Below are 22209 nucleotides of genomic sequence, written 5' to 3'. Positions count from 1 at the left end.
CTTGTAAACAGAGGAAGACCATTGCCCTTCTCATAACCATAGTATACACCGCGTGGTATGCTTAGCCGTTTTACAAAGGTTCAATAATTTTAAGTCTTTGTGAACTGAAATAACACCAGCTATTCACCAAAGACGTTCCTCTTCCGTGTGTAGAGTTGTTTCAGAGAAAAGCAGCCCAGACTACATATTCCAGCACCCCTTGCAACTAAGTATGTGACAATGGGCTATGGGCAGGACGATGTGTGCCTTGTCCAGGCCCAATCCAAGTTAAAAACTATGTATGCTGTCTCAAAGCTCTGTCTTTTCTCTCTGTCTGCCAACGGCATGGGCTTCCCAGGTGGCGCTACTGGTAAAGAAACTGCCTGCAATGCAGGAGACACAGGTTCGGTCCCTGAGTCAGGAAGATCCCCCGGAGGAGGGTGTGGCAACCCATTCCAGTATTCTTGCCTGGAGAATCTCGTGGACAGAGGAGCCTGGTGAGCTACAGTCCATAGGGTCTCAAAGAGTTGGACACGACTGACTTAGCACACTTGCATGCCAACTGCATGCCAACACAGGCAAACTCAGGAAATCACATGTTGAACACGGGAGAACCTTGGTCAGCCCGGGTTTCACTCAGGTCGTTTGACTGGATGGTACCACACTGAACCAACTTCTACCTGGTGTCAGATGTTAATCTCTTCAGGATTTCTCTATTTTGGCAGTTGGCATCACTTTAACAAACACTGGGACCAACTTGGGTTCATTGTTATGACCTCCACTTCACAAAGCAAGGTGTTGGTCATAGAAAAGCTGCTTAAAGATGTCCGTTTGGTACTGACTGTGTCCAGCTGGTTCAGTTGGGCAAGAAATAGTCTCTGTTCATCTCACTGATTCACTTCATCCTTTCTATTCCCAAAAGGGTTTTGAGATGGTTTCCATTGTAGCCACAAGCCTATGTGATGCTTAATTAAAGAGCAAGAATCAAGGAGTAATGAAAGCCTGGACCAAAGGCCAGTGGAGAAGGAGGCAAGAAAAATGAAAAATTGACTAATTATAGCAGAAATGCTAGGTCAAGTTTTCTAAGAATAGCAACTGTGACAGAGCAAAAAAGAAACCACAGCTCCAAGTTTCCTGGCAGTCAAAGCAAAGAGGGAAAAGGGATGTTACAAATTATATAGGAAGCAGTAAATGTTTGATTAGCCACGCAAACCCCAGAACCAGATTGTGTTGCTTTGAAGCCCAGCTCTACCACTTACTTAAGCAGTTATTTAACTTCTCTGTGCTTCTTTTTTTTTTTTAATTTAAAAAATGGGGATGATATAAAATAAAACCATGCTCTTATGATAAATGAGCCAAGGCATATTCAGATCTCATAACAGGCCTATCACATGTGGTGAATTCTGTATAAGAATTAGCTATTGCTACAGTCTGATTGGAAGAATCAGGTCAGTGATTTGCAAAAGACAATTTTTTTCCCTTTACTAAACTCTCAGAGGAATATATTCTATAAGGGACCCCAACTAATACAATGAACTATGTCTTAATCAGATTTATAACAACTGCTGGGCCCTGTCGGAGAAGGCAATGGCACCCCAAAATCCCATGGACGGAGGAGCCTGGTAGGCTGCAGTCCATGGGGTCGCGAAGAGTCAGACACGACTGAACGACTTCACTTTCACTTTTCACTTTCATGCCTTGGAGAAGGAAATGGCAACCCACTCCAGTGTTCTTGCCTGGAGAATCCCAGGGACGGGGGAGTCTGGTGGGCTGCCATCTATGGGGTTGCACAGAGTCGGACACAACTGAAGCGACTTAGCAGCAGCAGCAGCAGCAGCAGCAGCAGCAGCTGGGCCCTGTATCACACAGTCATTTCTCTTATTGGCTTTTGGTCCAGACAAGCCTTAGCATTCTCTTCACTAGGTAATCTGGGCAGATTGTCAGGGTGCCCTAGGTGTCTTATGGATAACCCACCCCCAAGGCAGGTAAGTGTTGTGGTGACAAGCAAAAGGGCTGGTATCAGACAGACTCAGGTATGTTTGTTAACCTTTTCAAGCCTCAGTTTCTTATCTATAGAGTGGAGACAACAAGAAATAGTATCTACCCAAGAGAGAGCTGCAAAGACTATGGGAAAGGATAGATACAAAATCACTGCCACAATGACTGACTATGGGAAGACTGTGCTACACTGAAACTCACAAAATAGGGAAGAAACTGCCAAATTTAAAATAGGGAACCGCACCTGAGACCCCTGGAGTAAGGAGAATCTTTTTCTTTTTTTTAAGGTTTATTTATTTATTTTTGGCTATGGGAGGTCTTTGTTGCTGCACTCAGACTGCGAGGAGTAGGGGCCACTCTCTGCTGCTATGCGCGGGCTTCTGGCAACGGCTCTTGCAGCAGAGCACGGGCTCCAGGCACACAGGCTTCAGCAGCTGCAGTGTGTGGGCTCAGTAGTTTTGGCTCTCGGGCTCCACAGCGCTGGCTCAGTAGTTGTGACACATGGCTTAGCTGCTCCGCAGCATGTGGGATCTTCCTGGACCAGGGGTCAAACAGGTGTCCCTTGCATTTCAAGGCGCTCCTTTTTTTTTTTTTCAAGTTTCAGACTATTTATTCATCAGTGTAAACCCCAACACAATACACCAACACGATTTTGTGCATTTAGAGGGGAAATATTTCCTGGTTAAGTGGAAAATTGTGCGGATGGCTTCTGGAAGACCTTCATTCTAAACAGCTTTATAGTGAAATATTTCACTTAGAAGTCTGGACCTTCTTTCTTCAGTTTGCTGTAATCTACATTCACAGAGTAGAACTTGTACTGATCATTAGGACCTTGTTTGTTCCAGGATTCTGGGTTATTCTTTCTGTCCCAACTGACATTGGGATTGAACAACGCCAGGCACGTGACATACAGTGCTGCTCCAGTCCCTCTAATAAACATGAAGAGGGGAATCAAGCTAGGATGCTTCTTGGCCTGACCGATGATCTGGCGGAGCATGGTTGCAACAGAGGCCTCGAGTCCAAACCGAGAGAAAAACTAAGCCACAAGGCCGGAGATTAAGCACTCACTGCCTCAAGGAGCTTCTTAAACACTGGACCACGAAGGAAGCCTGAGAATCATTTTTAATGCTTCAAAAAGGGGAACAGGTAAGACTCTGAGTTTTCACTACAGGGGGCTCAGGTTCTATCCCTGGTCAGGGAACTAAGATCCCACATGCCATGTGATGAAAATAAATAAATAAATATAAAATTTTAAAAAGTTGAAACAGAATTGGTACATTTCCCCCAGGATGTGTCCCTGGGGCTGACCAAACCACTACATTTTTGCTTCTGGCTGGGATTCCCTCGGCCTGATTCAGTCTGTCGTGCAGCACAAGCTGGTCTGTTTTTGGAGCCACCTCTGCCTGGTGAGGTTCTGCAGAGCCAGAATGACCACTGTGTGCTCAGTTGCTCAGTTGCATCCGACTCTTTGTGACCCCATGGACTGTAGCTCACCCCCATGGGGTCAGACAGGTGACCCCATGGACTGTAGCCCACCAGGCTCCTCTGTCCATGGGATTCTCCAGGCAAGAATACTGGAGTGGGTTACCATGCCCTCCTCCAGGGGATCTTCCCAACCCAGGGATTGAACTCACGTCTTCTGCATTGCAGGTGGATTCTTTACCACTGGGTCACCTGGAAAGCCCAGAATGACTACTATGCTAGAGCAAAAGACTGTCTTTGAGGGGAAATGAGAACAGAGAGCTCCCCCTTGGGCTTCCACGTGTTGGGTGCTTCACATATTATCTTGCCTAACCACCACAACACCTTCAAAGGGTAAGCCGTGTTGGCAATCACATTTTATGAATGAGTAAACTGAAGGACTTCCCTGGGGGCTCAGACAGTAAAGCGTCTGCCTACAAAGCAGGAGACCCGGGTTTACTCCTTGGGTCGGGAAGATCTCCTGGAGAAGGAAATGGCACCCCACTCCAGTACTCTTGCCTGGAAAATCCCATGGACAGAGGAGCCTGGTAGACTACAGTCCATGGGGTCGCGAAGAGTCAGACACGACTGAGCGACTTCACTTTCACTTTTCACTTTCTTTTCAAACTGAGGATCAGAGAAGCAAAGTGATCTGTCCAGGGTCACACAGCTGAGAAGTGGCAAGGCTGGGACATAAGACAGATGTGCCTGACACTAGCATGTATTTCTAACCTCGAGGCAACACGGCCCCTCCCCTCCACCCTGGGCCAGGATCTCCTCTCTCTCATGAGCCTAAGCTGTTTGTTTCTCTCAAGGATCTTCTAGGAAACATATGCTGTAGGAACCAACTTATTCCTCCTGTCGGGGCAGTCCCTTCCCCTGTGAGAACCATCTCTTGGGTAAGACACAGTGTCAGTGGAGTGACTCAAGCTGGTCATCAGTTCTGAGTGGGTGGAAAGCCAGCCACCGACATCATTATCATGTCCGGTCTCATCTTCTCAGCCTCCTGGTTGGGCTCCTTTTCAGTCTCAAGGCTCCCCCAGCTCCCTTCCTCCTTTCACAGCTCAGGTGACTGTTTTCAACACTTAGCTAAGCAAGTCATTCCCCTGATAAATAACCTCCAGTAGCTCCCTGTTGCTCCCAGGATAAAGTTTGAAGTCAGTTATTTGCTGTGGTCCTCAAGGTCCAGCCTACCTCTCCAACCCTCTCTTTGCTCTCAGGCATCCTTGGCCCCCATGGTCCCAAATATTCATGGTTTCCAGCCCTGGGGCCTTTGCGCCTGCGGTTCTGTGTGCCGCGCGGTGAACGAGCTGCCAGCCTGAGCTGGGCATCTGTCAGGTTCTGGCAGTCTCACCTTCTGCCTGCCCTCTGACCGAGACATCTTTGCCAGGAGGAATTGCTAACCACCGACCTGGAAAAGGGACCAGTCGGGAAGACAGCACCGGCAACTCAGGCGCTGTGTAGAGCCTTGGGAAGCGAGGACATCATCCTGCATCCATGCTCCGTGCCTGAGGCTAGTTGTCTGGGAGGTGACATGATAAAGCAGCGAAGGGAAGCGCGATCTCCTTCCAAGTTCTCCATGATGCCTGTGCCCAAGCTTTTAACAACTCCCTTATGTGGTCTCCTTGGAGGAGGCAGAATTCACCCCTGTGTATGTCTTTAATGTACACAGCCGCCTGACGCTGTCCCAGAGCACGCAGTCTTCCCACCTCATTATCCCCTCCTGCCAAAGAGAATTGCCCCGAGTGAGGAAGGCACCCACTCGCCTTCGATTTCTGTGCGTTTCTCTGGTGCCCTTCCGCCCCCTGGTGGTCATTCCTGGAATAGAGGGATTTCTGCTCTGAGGATGGAAGGGCGTTAAACAAATTCTCCAGGGTAAAAGCATTTTCATCTCAGTCTACATTCCCCTCTAAGGACCCAGGGCTTACCTGCACCTGAAATTTGGAGAGAGGCAGACGTTGATTCCATCGCACTGTGGAATCTTGGGCCTGTCACTTCCACTCTCTGGGTTCAGGATCCTCATTTATAAAAATGGGCCTGAAGAGATTGGGCCCTACCAGCTCTGATATTCTAGGATTATGTCTGAAGTTCACTAAGTGACCTGTAACTCTGCCTCCTTCCTTAGCTCAGTGGGAAGAACGTAAATTCCAGGAAGTCAGGGAAGTTGCTGGCTTGTTCCCTCTCTATCACAAGCGCACCGGTCAGTGCTTCATACGTAGATGCGTTACTGGGTTTGCGGCTGCGTTCATAGAAACACTGCATATACCACGTGGGGCCTCCCTGGTGGCTCAGTGGTAAAGAACCCACCTACCAGTGCAGGAGCCACAGGAGACGCAGGTTTGATGCCGGGGTCAGGACGATCCCCTGGAGAAGGAAATGGTGACCCCCTCAGTTCATGGGGTCACGAAAGAGAGGGACATGAAAGAGTCAGGTAGGACTTAGCAACTAAACAGCACTGATATGCAATGAAGGAGGTGAAAGTCATTCTGCCCATGTCTGAGGTCCCATTTGGGATCAGAACTTTGAAAATGACGTGGAGAAAGTATAACTCATTCATGGGAGGATGAGCAACATAATAGCTGAAAGAGGGATCCCCAAAAACCACATTATATGGGGGAGCAGTAGAAGGGACCAGAATATTGACTCTGGTCTAAAAAAGACTCAAGGGGTACATGTGTTTTCCTTCAAATATCTGGAGAGGGCATCTAAGGAAAAGAACCGGGAGAACTAGGAACAAGGGCTGCTATTTCAAGGGGACAGATATTTCTCCCCCCAAACAAATGAAGTTTTCAGTCTGAGCTAGAAAAAAGTGAACAGACCTCAATTTGAATCCCAGTCTGTCCCTAACTAGCTATTTTTTAAAAAGAGAGTATAGTTGCTCTACAAGGTTGTGGCAGCCTCTGCTGTACAACAAGGTGAATTAGTCACATACATACTTATATCCCCTCACTGTTGTTTCTCCCTCCCACCCGCCCCTACCTTATCCATCTAGGTCACTGCAGAGCACCGGGATGAGCTCTCTGTGCTATGCAGTAGGTTCCCACTAGCTGTCTGTAACCTGGGACAAGCTTCTTCATCATGTCAAGCCTTGGTTCTCTCATCTGTAAAATGGGTATAATGTGGAGTACACAAGACTGTTGCAAGGAGAGAACGATATAAAATATTCTTTAAATGGCTAGCGCAAGGCCAAGTACCTAGTTGGTGCTGGGTGAGTATAGCTGTGGTTAAAAACACAGAGAGGGAGTGAGCACCCTGTCACTGGATGTGTAAGCAGAGGCTCAAGGACAACTTGGTAGGAATGGGAAGGAGCCGAGCACCTAGCAGTACTGTGGCTCGGGGAGGCAGTGTAGGCTGGTGGTTAGTAGTACTGGTTCTTGGTCACACCGACTTGATGTTTATCCTGGCTTTGCCATTGAATTGCTGTGTAAATCACATCACCATTCTGAGTCTCAGTCTCCCCAGCTACAGAATGGGGATAAGTAGTTCCTGCCTCACCAAGGTGTTGGGGGATGAAGAAGGTAAAGCAATCAAAATGTGCACTGCTGCTTTGATGTTAGTGGTCTGATTGGGGTTGTCCTGGATGACCGTGAAGGTCCCTGCCCATCTGGTATTCTCCAGGTCTGGATTCTCTGCCCTTGCCCCTGGGAGCAGAACACAGGGGACCCTGGGGAATGAGGTAAATGCAATCTTAAGACTCCACAGGCATTACTTTGTCAACAAAGGTCCGTCTAGTCAAGGCTATGGTTTTCCAGTAGTCATGTATGGATGCGAGAGTTGGACTATAAAGAAAGCTGAGCGCCGAAGAACTGATGCTTTTGAACTATGGTTGCAGAAGACTCTTGAGAGTCCCTTGGACTGCAAGGAGATCCAACCAGTCCATTCTAAAGGAGATCAGTCCTGAGTGTTCATTGGAAGGACTGATGTTGAGGCTGAAACTCTAATACTTTGGCCACCTGATGGGAAGAACTGACTCATTTGAAAAGACCCTGATGCTGGGAAAGATCGAGGGCAGGGGGAGAAGAGGATGACAGAGGATGAGATGGCTGGATGGCATCAGCGACTCAATGGACATGGGTTTGGATGGACTCCGGGAGTTGGTGATGGACAGGGAGGCCTGGCGTGCTGTGGTTCATGGGGTCGCAGAGAATCAGACACGACTGAGTGACTGACTGAACTGAACTGAAGACTCCCAGAGGAGTGCTTGCATCTGCTCCTTGCCAGGGGCATGTAAACAGGGCACTGTCCCTTCCCCTCCTCCATAAGCCAGCCCTTCCTGTGTTTGAGTTTGGCATCTGAGGAAGCTGAGGGGGCGGACGCAGGATGGGTTATGGGACAGTACAGTGGTGAACAGGCTGTCTGGCTTTCTAATCTGCTCATGCACTTTGGTCCCCAGATAAACCATGAGCCCCATGAGTGATCCAACTGCTGTCCAGGGTACACAAATTAACCAACAGCTGGGGCAGGATTGGAGGTTGCCAAATGGTGGCCCAGGGGCCAGATCGGGCTCTCAGGTTTGATTTGTGGTCTAGATAGTTGCACAGTGGTTTGTTTTTAAACTGGTTGTCAACATTTAAAAATAAGGGAATTGCATAGAAAATCCCAGTTCCCTACTGTCTTCAAAGTCAATAGAGCTGGTATATTTCTGCCTGAGGGAGTTCGTAGGAGATGAGTAGTGGCTGCCACATTTAGTCAGGGCACATGAGCTGCAGTCACTAGAATCCCCATACCTCCTAGTTGTATCACACCGGTCAGCTTCACTCAGTTATGACTGTGCAAATTACTTAACCATTCTGAGCCTTAGTCCCTTGAGTTTATGATCCTTGAGATTCTTTGTGACCCTGGGAGCAGACTGCAGGGGACCCTGGGGAAGAGCATTGGCTTTGTAATATCTCAGGACAATGGGACAAATCCCAGCCTGGTATGTGACTCACGAGTGCTCTGAACTCCATTTCCTCATCTGCAAGAAGGGGGATAAAGACACAGACTCCTCCCAGAGCTGATGTGAAGATTAAATACGAAAATGTATGTAAAGCATCTGGAACATAGCAGGTGCTCAACAAAAATTCCTCATGAGTAAACCATGGCCCAGCCTCATTCAGTATTCTCCCTGCTGCTGCTTTGTTTAAAATAGTTATTTATTTGGCTGTGCTGGATCTTAGTTGCAGAATGCAGAATCTTTTAAGTTGTGGCACATGTAATCTTTAGTTGTGGTATATAAACTCTTTATTGTGGAATATGGGTTACTTTCCTGATGAGGGATGCAACCTGGGCCACCTGCATTGGGAGAGTTTTAGCCACTGGGCCACCAGGAAGTCCCAATAGTCTGCCTGGTTTTGAATGCCACAGTCCTGGACACCGTGTCAGGTCTCAACCCCCCTATGAGGCCAGCATTATTGTTATCTGTGCTATACAGAAAAGCAAATTGAGGTACAGGAAGATATTAAAGAAGTACATGGAAGAGCTGGCTTATGTAGCCCCGTCTGTCTGATTCTCAAGCCTGTGCTTTCCCCTGACAACCACATGCCATTTTGGCCCTGGACACATCCACTGGGCTTGAATGTGAACTCTTAAGTTATAACTGTAGAACTAGAATTCAGGCTCCAGCACTAACCAGCTCCCCAGGTGATGCTGTTGGTAAAGAATCTGCCTGCCAGTGCAGGAGATACAAGAGATGTGGGTTCGATCCCTGGGTTGGGAAGATCCCCTAGAGTAGGAAACGGCAATCCGCTCCAGTATTCTTGTTGGAAAATTCCATGGACAGAGGAGCCTGGTGGGCTACAGCCCATGGGGTCACAAAGAGTCGACACGCCTGAGCACACAGGCACTTCAGTTGGCACTAACCAGCAGTGTGACACTGGGCAAATTATCTAACCTCTCGGGACTTCTGGTGTTTTATCCGGAGGATAATAAAAGGACCATCTGCATGCGGGTTAAATGAGTTAAAGCTCATAAAACACTTAGGGCTGTACCTGGGTACACAGTAAGAGCTCAATAAATGCTAGCTATTGTTATCATCAGTTGAGCACTGGCTGTGTGCCAGGTACTGAGAGTACAAAGATCAATGAGCGTCCCTGTAGGGCTCAAGGCCTGATGAGAGAACAGAGGTCAGAGTGACTGCTGTCAGGGAGCCTGGCTGTGGAAGCAAGGCGGGTGGTGGTTAACTCTACATGCCAGCTTGGCAGGACCACAGTGCTCAGATATTCAGTCAAATGTTGCTCTGGATGTTTCTGTGAGGCTCTTTTTAGATGAGATGGACATTTAAGCCAGTGGACTTTGAGTAAAGCAGATTGTCCTCCAAATGTGGGTGGACCTTATCCAATCTGTTGAAAGCCCAAATAAAACAAAAGCAAGAGCGACGTCCCAAGAAGATGGCCTTTGGACTTCATCAGCAATGTTGGCTCTTCTACAGCAGACTGCCTTTAAATTCAAGGTGGAACTTTCTATTAAAAAAAAGTGTGTATTTTTTTACTTAGTTGGCTGCATCGGTTTAGTTGTGGCCCACAGGATCTTCGATTTTCACTGCAGCACATGAGATCTTTCAGCTGAAGCATGTGGGATCTAGTTCCCTGACCAGGGACTGATCGTGAGCCCCCTGCATTGGGAGCACAGAGTCTTAGCCACTGGACCATCTGGGAAGTCCCCAAGGTAGAACTCTTTTGTCTGAATCTCCAGCCTGTTGGCCTCCCCATCAGATTTTCGATTCATCAACCCTCCACAATTATGTAAGTGGATTCCTTGAAATAAACCTCCTTGTATACAAATGCATGTCCTATTTGTTGCATGTCCTGTTTGTTCCATTTCTCTGGAGAATTCTGAAAGAGGAAGGGTAGTACCAATACCTTTGCCAGAAGAGTGATCCTTCTTATGTTTAGCGATCCTAGCCTGAAGAAGGTCATCCAAGGGCCTTGACCCTGTCCCCAGTAGATGTAACAGTTTGTTAAGATTTGGGACACATTTGCTACAAGGATCACACAAAGCTGGGAGAGAGAGCAAATATAGAGGCTGAAATAATGAGGATTCAAAGCCCACTTAATCTTCAAAACAATGTGTAGGAATCTACAAGAAGAAATGTAACATGCATCAGCGAAAAGTCCTCCCCTTGGGCTCTAATATGCCGAGATAGAGTCAGGGGTCGGGGGTGGGAGAGTGCGGGCAGGTGAAAAACTCTAGGTGTGTATAACACTTGGCACTTTCAGGAACTTTCCTGGTGACTCAGTGGTTCAGAATCCACCTTGCAATGTAGGGCACATAGATTCAAATCCTGGTCCAGGAACTAAGATCCTGTATGCCACAGGGCACCTGAGCCTGGGCACCACGACTGCTGAGCCCACACTATGGAGCCCGTGTGCACAGCTAGAGAGAAGCCCTTGTGCATGCCACAACTAAGATGCAACGCAGTCAAATACATAAATATTTTTTAAAAAGAGCTGGCACTTTTAGTTTGACTAGAAGTCAAACTTCGATTCCTCCCTGGGTTAAGTCATGATGAGATATGAGGCTGATTGGCCTGAGGAGACACATTTCTGGCCTCCAGGTTTCAGAAAGTCAAGATAAGGACAAGCAGGGCCTCCCTGGTGGCTCAGTGGTAAAGAATCCGACTGCCAATGCAAGGGACATGGGTTCGATCCCTGGTCCAGGAAGATCCCACATGCTGTGGAGCAACCAACCCTATGTACCACATCTGTTGAGGCCTTGCTCTAGAGCCTGGGAGCCAAAACTACTGAACCCGTGTGCCATAACTGCTGAAGCCCGAACACCTAGAGCTTGAAACAGATAATACTGCAATGAGACATCCATGGACCTCAACTAGAAAGTAGCCCCCATTGCCAAAACGAGAGAAAACTGCTCAAGCAGCAACGAAAACCCAGCACAACCAAAACTAAATAAATAAAATTATTATTATTATTTTTTAAAGGCACAGGAAAGTGAAAGTTACCAGAAATTGGGCCTGAGGGAAGAACAGTCAGTGCTGACCAAGATGGCCTGGGCATCTCATGGGCACTGATCTCCCTGTCACCAAGAATGTTCTAGGAGGTGTCCCTTCTTCGAGATGTAACCAAGACAGTGTTGTGAAGAGAAAGAAAAGAGTATGCACTTTGGATGGGACAGACCTAGATTCAAACTAGTTAATGTGAGTGTGACCTCAGATGAGTCATCCTCTCTGAGCCCGTAGACCTCAGAGAGTACTCGTGATGCCCTGGAAATCCCTGGGTCGCCTCTCAAAGCAGCCAGTGAACATTAGCTGTTTACCCCACAGACTGGCTCACACTGAGAAACATCCTCTGGCTGTCCCCAGATCCCTGCTCAAGACACCAACCCCGTGCCAACCTGAGAGTGCTGCCCAACCTTGCTGCCAGCCAACCTCTGCGAGGGCCGAATAGCAAGAAAGAGGTGTGTCCTCCTGGCGTCTGTCTGGATGTGATCAGAAGCAAGTAACAGAAAAATCCAGCGAACAGTGTTCCTGTTACAGGATGGTTACTACTCACTTAACAAGTACTCTGAGACAGGGGGTCCCAGGGATGCTTTGGTACCGCAGTGATTCAGTCAAGAGTGTTGCTCTTTCTCCTCTGCCACCTTCAGGGCATCCACAGCATTTTCCTGCAGGATCACAGGATGACGGCCTAAGCTTCCCATCCTCACCAGACAGTGTTCAAGCAGGAAGAACTTTTTCCCTTGCATGTCTCTCTTTTCCTGTAAGGAGTATCTTTCCCAAAGCCACTAACAACTTCCCCTTATGTCTTTTTATTTATTAATTCTAAAAATTGAAGTAGAGTTGATTTACAGTGTTGTTAGTTTCGCCTTACACCTTGCATAACCAGTTTGTCCCAGTTTGCCAGGTACTTTTCCATTTTTTACCTAAATTTGCAGCTCATGGGAACACCCTCCTCCCTGGCAGATCTGACCAGTGGGGTGTCCCTACTTATATATCCCATTGGCCAGAACTGGGTCAATGTCCATCCTTTGACCAATCACTAGTAAAGAGAATGGAAGTATTCCAACTGGTTTAAACCAATCAGGATTTACCTCCTGGGGGAAATGGCATGTTGCCAGTTGACCTGCTGTGAGGTTCTGTGGGCAAGGAAACAGGATTGGCTGCTAGACGGGCATCTGCAGTGTCTGCCACACTGTGTGCCTCAGAAACCAGCAAATTCCTGCCCTAGACTAGGCTCTGCTCTCCCCGGCATCACCACCGCCATGCTGTGTGTGTGGGTTTGTGACTAAGTGTGAAAGAATTAGGAGCATGACAAGGATGTTGGGGGAGGGGAGAAGAGAAAGGCCCCCAAATACAGGCTTCCTCTGTGGTCATGGAAAACAAGTTTATTTTTAATCTGACCTAATTAGTGTGCAATTCTCCAGGCATGATTTTTAAATGGGCAACTTTCAGGTAATACTAACAAACCCAGAAAACAGTTGATTTTTCTCCTAAGCTGGACTTCCCTTTGACTGTCCCTGGGTAGAGACTGTGGAGGAGGGGACATCTGAGCAGGACAGAGGGGCTGGGCTGAGTTCAGGCTAAGGGGTCAGCCCCAGCTCCAGCTCCAGCGGGATACTGGGGTCACCTAGCCTCCTCCCTCACCTCTTACCTTAGCTACACTCAGGATAGGACCACCCTGAGTCTGACTGATGTTTACCTGACACCAAAGCTCATGATTTGTGAGGTTCCAGCCACAGGAACCAGTCACTGCCTCTTAAAACTTTAAAGACAAAGACTTTGAGAACAAGTCATTTGTAAACCTGGAAACGACATTTTATTCATTCAAACAAACAAACGTTTATTGAATACCTACTATGTTTAGGCACTGCAGTGTGTTGGAGATCAAATTATGATACATAAAGATCCTCACCCTTACGAAGCCGACATTCTAGAGATGGCAGACAGACAATAAGCAAGAACTGATACGTATCATCATCAGTAATAAATATGCTAGAGGAAACCAGAGAACGGGGTAGAGATGGTTAGGTAGATGAAGGAAAGGGGTGCCTGCTTTTCTGGATCAGAGGTCTTCTTACCTATCTTAGTAAATAACATTTTATTGGAATACAACCAAGCTCATCGATTTACGTATTGTTTATGACTGTTTTCATGCTACAGTGGCAGAGTTGAATAATTACAACAGAGGTTATATGACCTGTGAAGCTGAAAATATTTACTATCTGGCTCTTAAAGTTAGCCATCACAAGGAGATACCATTTCACACCCACTAGAATGGCTATCATAAAAGACACACAGTGCCGAGTACAGATGAGGATGTGAGCAAACTGGAACTCTCACACCCTAAAGAGAATGCAAAATGCTGCAGCCACTTTGAAAACAGTCTGGCAGTCCCTCAAAGGGGAGACACAGAGTAACTACGTGACCCAGCAGCTCGACTCCTCCGTATATACCTAAGAGAAATGAAAGTATATGTCCACACAAAAACTTACCATAAATTTCAGAGCAGCGTTATTCCTAGTAGACAATGATGAATGAATGAATAAATAAAAAGTAGCATAGCTATACAATGGATAAAAAGAAATGTAATAGTGATATAGGCTATAATATGGGCAAATGTGAAAACATTATGCTAAGTAAAAGCAGCCAGTCACAAAGTGACATAGTGTATGATTCCATTTATGAAATATCCAGAAGAGTCCATCTATAGCAAAAACAAACTACTGATTGCTTAGGACTGGAGAGACTGGGCAGTAATGGCTAAAGGGTGAAGGGTTCCTTTTTGGGGTGATGAAAACTGAATGTGTGATAGTTCCACAACTCTGTGAAAATACTAAAAGGCCTGGAATTGTACACTTTAAATGAATGAGTTGTGTGGGATATTAATTATATCTCAATAAGGCTGTTTTTAAAAGGTTTACCAGAATTCCCTGTTGGTCCAGTGGTTAAGAATGGACTTCCACTGCAGGGAGCACAGGTTGGATCTCTGGTCAGAGAACTAAGATCCCATATGCTGCAGCCTAATGCCAAAGCCTTTGACTGTGTGGATCACAATAAACAGTGGAAGATTCTGAAAGAGATGGGAATACCAGACCACCTGATCTGTCTCTTGAGAAACCTGTATGCAGGTCAGAAAACAACAGTTCGAACTGGACGTGGAACAACAGACTGGTTCCAAATAGGAAAAGGGGTACATCAAGGCTGTATATTGTCACCCTGCTTATTTAACTTCTATGCAGAGTACATCATGAGAAATGCTGGACTGGATGAAGCACAAGCTGGAATCAAGATTGCTGGGAGAAATCTCAATAACCTCAGATATGCAGATGACACCACCCTTATGGCAGAAAGTGAAGAAGAACTAAAGAGCCTCTTGATGAAAGTGAAAGAGGAGAGTGGAAAAGTTGGCTTAAAGCTCAACATTCAGAAAACTTAGATCATGGCATCTGGTTCCATCACTTCATGGCAAATAGATAGGGAAACAATGGAAACAGTGGCTGACTTTATTTTTGGGGGCTCCAAAATCACTGCAGATGGTGACTGCAGCCATGAAATTAAAAGACGCTTGCTCCTTGGAAGGAAAGTTATGACCAACTTAGACAGCATATTAAAAAAGCAGAGCTATTACTTTGCCAACAAACATCCATCTAGTCAAGGCTATGGTTTTTCCAGTGGTCATGTATGGATGTGAGAGTTGGACTGTGAAGAAAGCTGAACGCCAAAGAATTGATGCTTTTGAGCTGTGGTGTTGGAGAAGATTCTTGAGAGTCCCTTGGACTGGAAGGAGATCCAACCAGTCCATCCTAAAGGAGATCAGTCCTGGGTGTTCATTGGAAGGACTGATGTTGAGGCTGAAACTCCAATACTTTGGCCACCTGATGGGAAGAGTTGACTCATTTGAAAAGACCCTGATGCTGGGAAAGATTGAAGGCAGGAGGAGAAGGGGACAACAGGGGATGAGATGGTTGGGTGGCATCACCGACTCAATGGACATGAGTCTGAGTGAACTCCAGGAGTTGGTGATGGACAGGGAGGCCTGGAGTGCTGCAGTCCATGGGGTCACAGAGTCAGACATGACTGAGCAACTGAACTGAAATAAATAAAAACTTTTGTCGTAGACAGTTGAAGAAGGCTGAGCCTCTTTTGGAGCTGGCTCAGAGTGCTCAAATAGTAACAGGTAGCATTTCACTGAGCACTTAGTGTCAGGCTATAGTGCTCAGTGTGAGAAGCATTTTGCAAATCACTGCCTCATCTAATCTTCACAGAGATCCTATGATTTAGATACGGACAACTCCATTAACCAATGAAGAAACAGGAGCATGCAGAGATTAGGGACTTGCCCCCAGGTCACAGAGCTGATAAATGGCAGAACTGGGCTCAGACTGCAGGTATTTCTGACCTCACAGCCTGTGCCCTTAGCCACTGATACATACTGTGTGTACGTAGATCCCTGTCCAGTCTTTGGTTTCCTAATCTTTCCCAGATCAGAAAGATGGCCCTAGGTGACACAGAGCTGGTGAGGAAGAGTGCAGCCTTAAAGGAAAGTCAGGAAGGGCATGAGGGAGCAGAGGAGAGGAGTGAAGGTGCAGAGACATGTCTCTGGGCTCAGGGAGTACTCCCATGGGGTGACCTAGACAAGGATGCAATCAGTTTAGAAACTTTAGAAAATCGGGAACAACCTAGTGGATAGAATTCACCTAATGCAAGAAGTGAAGAGAGGTTTATTTAAAACCCAATTCCTGGGTTTAACTACCAGAGATTCTGACGTAGTGGGTCTGAATCGGGAACAAGAAATTCAGGGTTGACAGAATCTCCCTGGGAGATTCTGATGCAGATGGTGAGCAAACACATTGTGAGATGCCCAGCAGAAACTTAAGGGTCAGCACAAGACTTCCCTTGGTGCGCCCCCTACACCAATCTTGGCCTCCCTGCTTATCTCTCCCTTTCTGATAGTCCATATTCCTGACTCTCCTCCATGTTCCCAGAGATCCCATGGAGCCTTACAGGCCTCCTAGGCCCTGTCCTTGCTCTTTTCTCCACCTGGCATGACCTTCCCTACCTTCCTTTTGCTCTGAACCAACTTCTGCTGAAGCTTCGTCACACCTCCCCTTTCTCCGTTTCCCAAATCACAGGCAAGTTTCTTTATTGCATCTGTGAAACGAGGACGGAAAGCAAGACAGAAATTGTATATGAGGAGTGTTGCAGGCACTCAGTACATAACAGCTATTATTTTTATGTTGCTTAATCTCGGGCAGGTGAGTGTCTACATCTCTGAAATGATAAGAGCTTTTGTACCAACCACTGTGTTAAAATATACGATAACCACCCATTATTTTCCTCATTTTACATTTGAGGAATGTGAGGTAAAGAGAGATCAAGAAACTTGTCCAAGGTCATTCATCCAGGTAGAAATTGGTAGTACTTGGATTTGAACTGAGGCATCAGGTCCTCAGCTCTAATCATCATGTTATATTGACTTCCATTGTTATGGGACTTCCCAGGTGGTGCTAGTGATAAAGAATCCACCTGCAATGCAGGAGATATAAAGAGACGGGAGTTCAGTCCCTGGGTTGGGAAGATCCCCTGGAGGAGGGCATGGCAACCCACTCCAGGATTCTTGCCTGGAGAATCCCTTGGACAGAGGAGCCTGGCAGGCTACAGTCCATAGGGTCTCACAGAGTTGGTCACAACTGAAGTGACTTAGCATGCACCGTTGTTATCAGACTCCAATCAAACAATAAATACCAGGATTCTGGCACAGGGCCTGGCGTGTGGTAGGTGCTCAATAAATACTAGAGACTAAATTGAATTGAAAAGTCCCTGCACCCAGGGAGGGAGTAAAAACTACTCAAAGACTTTACTGATAACGATGTCTCATGCTTTTTATTTGACAAGACTCAACACCTTAAGATCTCTAATGAGAATGGGATGTAAAAAAATAATTCAGGAAAAAAGTTCAGAATGGTGTTCCATTGAAAGCCTGGTAGGTGCAAATTCTGTCAGTCCACTTCCATGGGGGTAAATTGTGGGTTTTAACTTCAGAACATTCAGATGGTGCAGAAGGAGGATGGGTAGCTGATCTGGTCCCAGCCATCCACTCTCCTGCCCCTGGCTTCTGAATCTCTCTCTGTCACTCTGTATCCATCACTCTATATCACTGGCACCTCAAATGTTGACTCCTTCCTCATGAACAACTAAAGGAGATTCAATCTAAGAAGGACTCAGTGGAAGAAATACTTGGGTGTTATTTTCCAACTAAGGCACCGCATGGAATGGAAACCCTCCATCCAACTCCAATTCTGTTTCAACTCAGGTCATTCATCTCACTGATTCTCTTTAGTGGTGGTGGTGGTGAAGTTGCTAAGTCATGTCTGATTCTTGTGATTTAGACCTCCATACAAAACTTAGGCAGATCAGAAAGCCTCCCGTTTTGAACTTGGGGTCTTTCTACAGAGTCAGCCAGCTTTCTGCCCAAAATGCATCAATGGGGAAACCTGTAGGTCACATTCTTTCCAACATGGATGAACCATGAAAATATATTACACTAAGTAAAGTCTTGCCCTCTTGCACACAGCTGCCCAGCTTTTGGTGGCTCAGAAGTCAAGACAAAACAGCAAAAAAGAACACTGGACAATTCTATCAACTGGACCAAACCCCAAGATATTGGAACTAACCCAACTCTCAGGAAAAATAAAAAAGATAATTTCCAGTTGGTTCTCAGGACATAAAAGGTATCAAGAGTCACCATCAAATAAGACTAAGAGGTTTTCCTGAAACGGACAACTTTCTGAAACGCTTGCCGAAACTCTTCGTTAAACACAGTATAGATTATTGGATTGATGAGGGAGTTAAGATAGCCTAGCCAGGTGAAAAAGTCAAAAAGTGCTGGGGGGATCCAGCAGGAGTCTCTGCAGATGGGAAGGACCAGAGATGCTACAAAGAAGGGCAGCCAGCAGACGATAAAGGCCCCCAGAATGATGCCCAGGGTTTTTGTGGCTTTCCTCTCCCGGGCAGCAGAAATCCTCTTGCGTTCCAGGACACTATCGGCAAGCTTGATTTTCACGTGGTTAAAAAAGAGAGGGGAGCCGGCTGAATGAGAATGCCCCTCCTGAAGGCTGGGGTTGAGCGAGCACAGCGAGGACCCTGCAGAGCCTGTGATGAGATGCGCGGTGGTGAAGCGCTTCCCGTAGAGGGACGGCGGATTCAGGATGCGGTTCCGGGCGGCCATGTAGATACGGCCGTAGAGGATGATGAGCAACACGGACGGGATGTAGAAGGCCCCACAGGTGGAGTAGATGGTGTAGGAGATCTGAGACGTGTTCACCAGGCAGTCCGACATCTCTTCGTGAGTTTTGGCCTGCCGCCAAAAGAGGGGTGGGATGGAGATGCAGACCGAGATGGCCCAGACCATGGCGATCATGGCAGCCGCGTGGCGCACAGTCCGGCGTTTACTGTACTCCAGCGCATCCGTGATGGCCCAGTACCTGTCCAGAGCAATGACACAGAGGTGCAGGATGGAGGCCGTGCAGCATGTGACGTCAGAAGACAGCCAGATGTCACACAGGAGTTGGCCGAAGCTCCAGGTGTGGGTGGTGGTGTAGGCGACGCTGATGGGCATGACCAAGATAGAAACCAACAGGTCCGTCATCGCCAGGGAGCCAACGAGGCAGTTGGCTGGGCTGCGGAGCTTCCTGGTCAGGAAGATGGTGGTGAGCACAAAGGCATTGGAAAGGACTGTGGCCAGGGTGACGATGGAAAGGACCACGGCGAGAGCAATCTTGAGGGCTTGGAGCGTCCCTGGGTCCCAAGCGCCTGGAGTTTCTGTGGCATTCAGGGATCTGTTGGGAGCCCCCTGCAGAAGACCTTCTCCTGACTGGTTTGGGGGGGACATTCTCGGTGGCTGTGTCTTTCCGCAGACTTTCACATACACAGCTCCTTTTTTCACACTTGTCCTGCTCACAGAATAAGGTCATCCTTCTGTTTCACGCTGGTGGGAGGCAGCCATCAGAACAGAACCCAGTGAAAAGCCCTCAAAACTCGACCATTTAAAAGAACACTGAGGTGACTACCACCTGGTAGTTAAAGGTCTTTCCTAAATCAGATGAATCCCAAGATGTCTCACTGTTCTGGAACTTTGCCCAGCAACTGATCAGGCGTTGAGGACACATGCTGGATTTGTTAGACATTTACCAGGATATCAAAACAGTCTCAGCAATGCTCTGAAATTCTTGCTTTTGGCATTTTGGCTCCTTCCAAAGCTTGAGAGATAAATGTGTTTAATGAGAGCTTAAGAATTTCCTCCATTCTATTCTGAGAAGATTCTGGATTTCAGGTCACCCCTGGGGATTTTTTTTTTTTAACCAGAGACAAAAAGAAGTGCCAGCTGATTCAGAGAGACAGTGCAGTCACCAGCTCAGTTTTCCCAGGTTCGTCTGCATGTGTCATGAGGTAGTTAACTTTGGTTCCTGTCCCACTAAACGTCTGGAGCCTGAACAGACAAAACATTCCAGTTACCAAGACTCGAAGAATGCCTAAGCTGGGAGAAGGCAAAACAAAGAGATCACTGTGGGTTCATCCCGAAGGGCACGTGTTCAGAAGTTCTGGGGGTTAAGGAAAGACAAAAAGCAGAGTTAGGTTCTAGAAGGACAGTTTAGATGTTTGAGATTAACTGTAAGATTAAAAGGATACTGTTTAGTGCTGGCAGTCGTGCAGCCAAACTGGCATTTTCACACGGGTCTGGAGAAGACAGGGGAGGGCAAGGAGCCCCACCCCCACAATTCTCAGAGGGGGGCACAGTATCACAGCTGTTGGACGTATCACAGGTTTCTTACAAGTACATGAAACTAGCTCTGTGCATTGTGAATCAGAAATCATCCTATTTATTCAGCAACAATGGAACCTAAACAAAAATAACTGTACACACACACACACACACAAACACACACACACAGAGGCCACTGGGAAAGATACCAAATTGTTACCATGTACTTCTCTAGGAATTGGGGAGGGGGTGGTGACCTTTTTCATATCATATGAGTTTTCCAAATTTCCTAGAGTGAGCATGTATGACTCTTAAAATCAAAAGTGCAAACAATACCTTTTCGTTAAGCAAAGAAATTGAACTGCAGGGAACTCCCTGGTGGTCCAATGATAAAGACTCCTCACTTTCATGACTGTGGGCCTGGGTTTGATCCTTGGTTGGGGAACTAAGATTCCACGAGCCATGTGGCCAAAAAAGAAAAGAAAAGAAAAAATTAACTGCAAAAATAAAAATCCTGTGCCTTTTTTCATGGTGAAATTTGAAATACAAAAATAAAATTGGCTTTGCAAATGAGAATTGGAAATTAAGTCACAAAACAATCTTGAAGAATCATTTTCTTTGCTTTTCTGTGTCTGTGGACTTGAAGCTGGGTTTCAGTATTTGGGACACGGGCAAGTCCTGGTATCTGAAGTCTACAGGGTCTGGCAGGAAGCCCCTGGGTGTATGGGGTCAGCAATAAGAATGCTAAGATCCCTTAGCCCCATCAATAACCCTGCTGTGTCTCCCCTCATCTTGTGTGGAGTGCTACGACTCCACTAGGAATCCCTATGATTCATTTATCATTATCTCTTCCAGCTCAACTTAGCAAACAGGTCTTGCCCTGAGAGCATTCACAGCCCAGGAAGGGAGGCAGACATATAGTGTCAAGGACCCTGGGATGGAGCTGGCAAGGCAGAATATATATTATATATACATGCTTTTCTAAAAAACGTGGTATCAGCAGCTGGTGGGATCTTAGTTCCCCTACCAGGGTTCAAAACCCGAGTCCCCTGTGTTTTGCAAGGCAGATTCTTAACCCCTGGACCCCCAGCGAAGTCTTCACAATTTCAGTCCTAAGGACTGCATATTGTTCCGTTGGTTGACTACATTAAGGAGAAGGGTCTCAGTAGTCAAAGTCGAGAGGGATGGCATTCCTGGTGGCTGGAAAGATGAGAATAGAGGCCTGGAGGCTGGAGTGCAGAGATTAGAGGATCAGGCGTGCGGGGTGGGGTGGGGGGCGGTGGGGGGGCAGCAGGGCACGGTGTAAGAGTCTCGCTTGGACTGGGGCAATCTAGGCTCTAATCCTTGTTCTACCCCAGCCGTTCTGTATGATCTTGGGCAAGTCCTTATGCCTCAGATTTCTTTCCCAAAACAGGAGCCACCCCACCTGCCAACCAGAACTGCCGCGGGGCTTTCATTGCTCCTGGCAAGGTCAGCCTTTGAAACCCACTGAAAGCCCGAGATGTCAAGAATCATGGTCATCCTACTTTCCTCCTTCTGCTCGGCTCAGGGCTTTGTTGGAGAAGTTCAGTCTCTGGCTGTTGAGCTGTTTATTTTTGATTTGATTACTAACTTGGCTGTGTTGGGTTGTAGCTGTGGGACACAGGGGCTCTGTTGTGTTGTGTGGGCTCTTTTGTTGCAGCACGAGAATTCTCCTGATGTGGCCCCTGCACACAGTAGCTGTAGTACGCAGGCCTACTTATTCCTCATGACATGTGGGATCTGAGTTCCTGGACCAGGATCGAACCCACATTCCTTGCATTGGAAGGCAGATTCTTAACGGTTGAGCCACCAGGGAAGTCCCTACCGATTGATTTTAAATCAATAAGAAGCTAAACGTACAAGATGGTAGTTTCCCCCTCATGCCCCAAAAGTGTGCTTTGTCTTTAAAAAAAAATATCTGCTTAGAGGAGGGAAAACAGCCTGAGTTAAGAAAACCCTTCTTAAGCTGCTTGTTCTGAAACATTCCCCGAATTTGAGGAATATTAGCATCGCACCTTTGATGGAGCTCTTGGTATGTTCCAGGGTGGGACCCACT

General features: G+C 47.0%; 1 protein-coding gene and 1 pseudogene across 1 annotated transcript; both read right to left on the bottom strand.

Moving 5' to 3' along the window:
* Nucleotides 1-2564: 2564 nt before the first annotated feature.
* On the bottom strand, nt 2565-3024 carry LOC138931494 (cytochrome c oxidase subunit NDUFA4 pseudogene; annotated as a pseudogene).
* A 14203-nt stretch (nt 3025-17227) lies between these two features.
* HTR1D (5-hydroxytryptamine receptor 1D) lies at nt 17228-19464 on the bottom strand. The gene has a single exon (XM_069579079.1). It carries the CDS (start codon nt 19260-19262, stop codon nt 18129-18131), a length of 1134 nt encoding a protein of 377 aa, XP_069435180.1. The 5' UTR covers nt 19263-19464; the 3' UTR covers nt 17228-18128.
* Nucleotides 19465-22209: the final 2745 nt, after the last annotated feature.

The sequence above is a fragment of the Ovis canadensis genome, chromosome 2 (assembly GCF_042477335.2).
Source record: "Ovis canadensis isolate MfBH-ARS-UI-01 breed Bighorn chromosome 2, ARS-UI_OviCan_v2, whole genome shotgun sequence".
NCBI classification, from domain to species: Eukaryota; Metazoa; Chordata; class Mammalia; order Artiodactyla; family Bovidae; genus Ovis; species Ovis canadensis.
The sequence above is the reverse complement of the archived record's forward strand: the minus strand, read 5'-3'. Positions and strand labels throughout refer to the sequence as shown.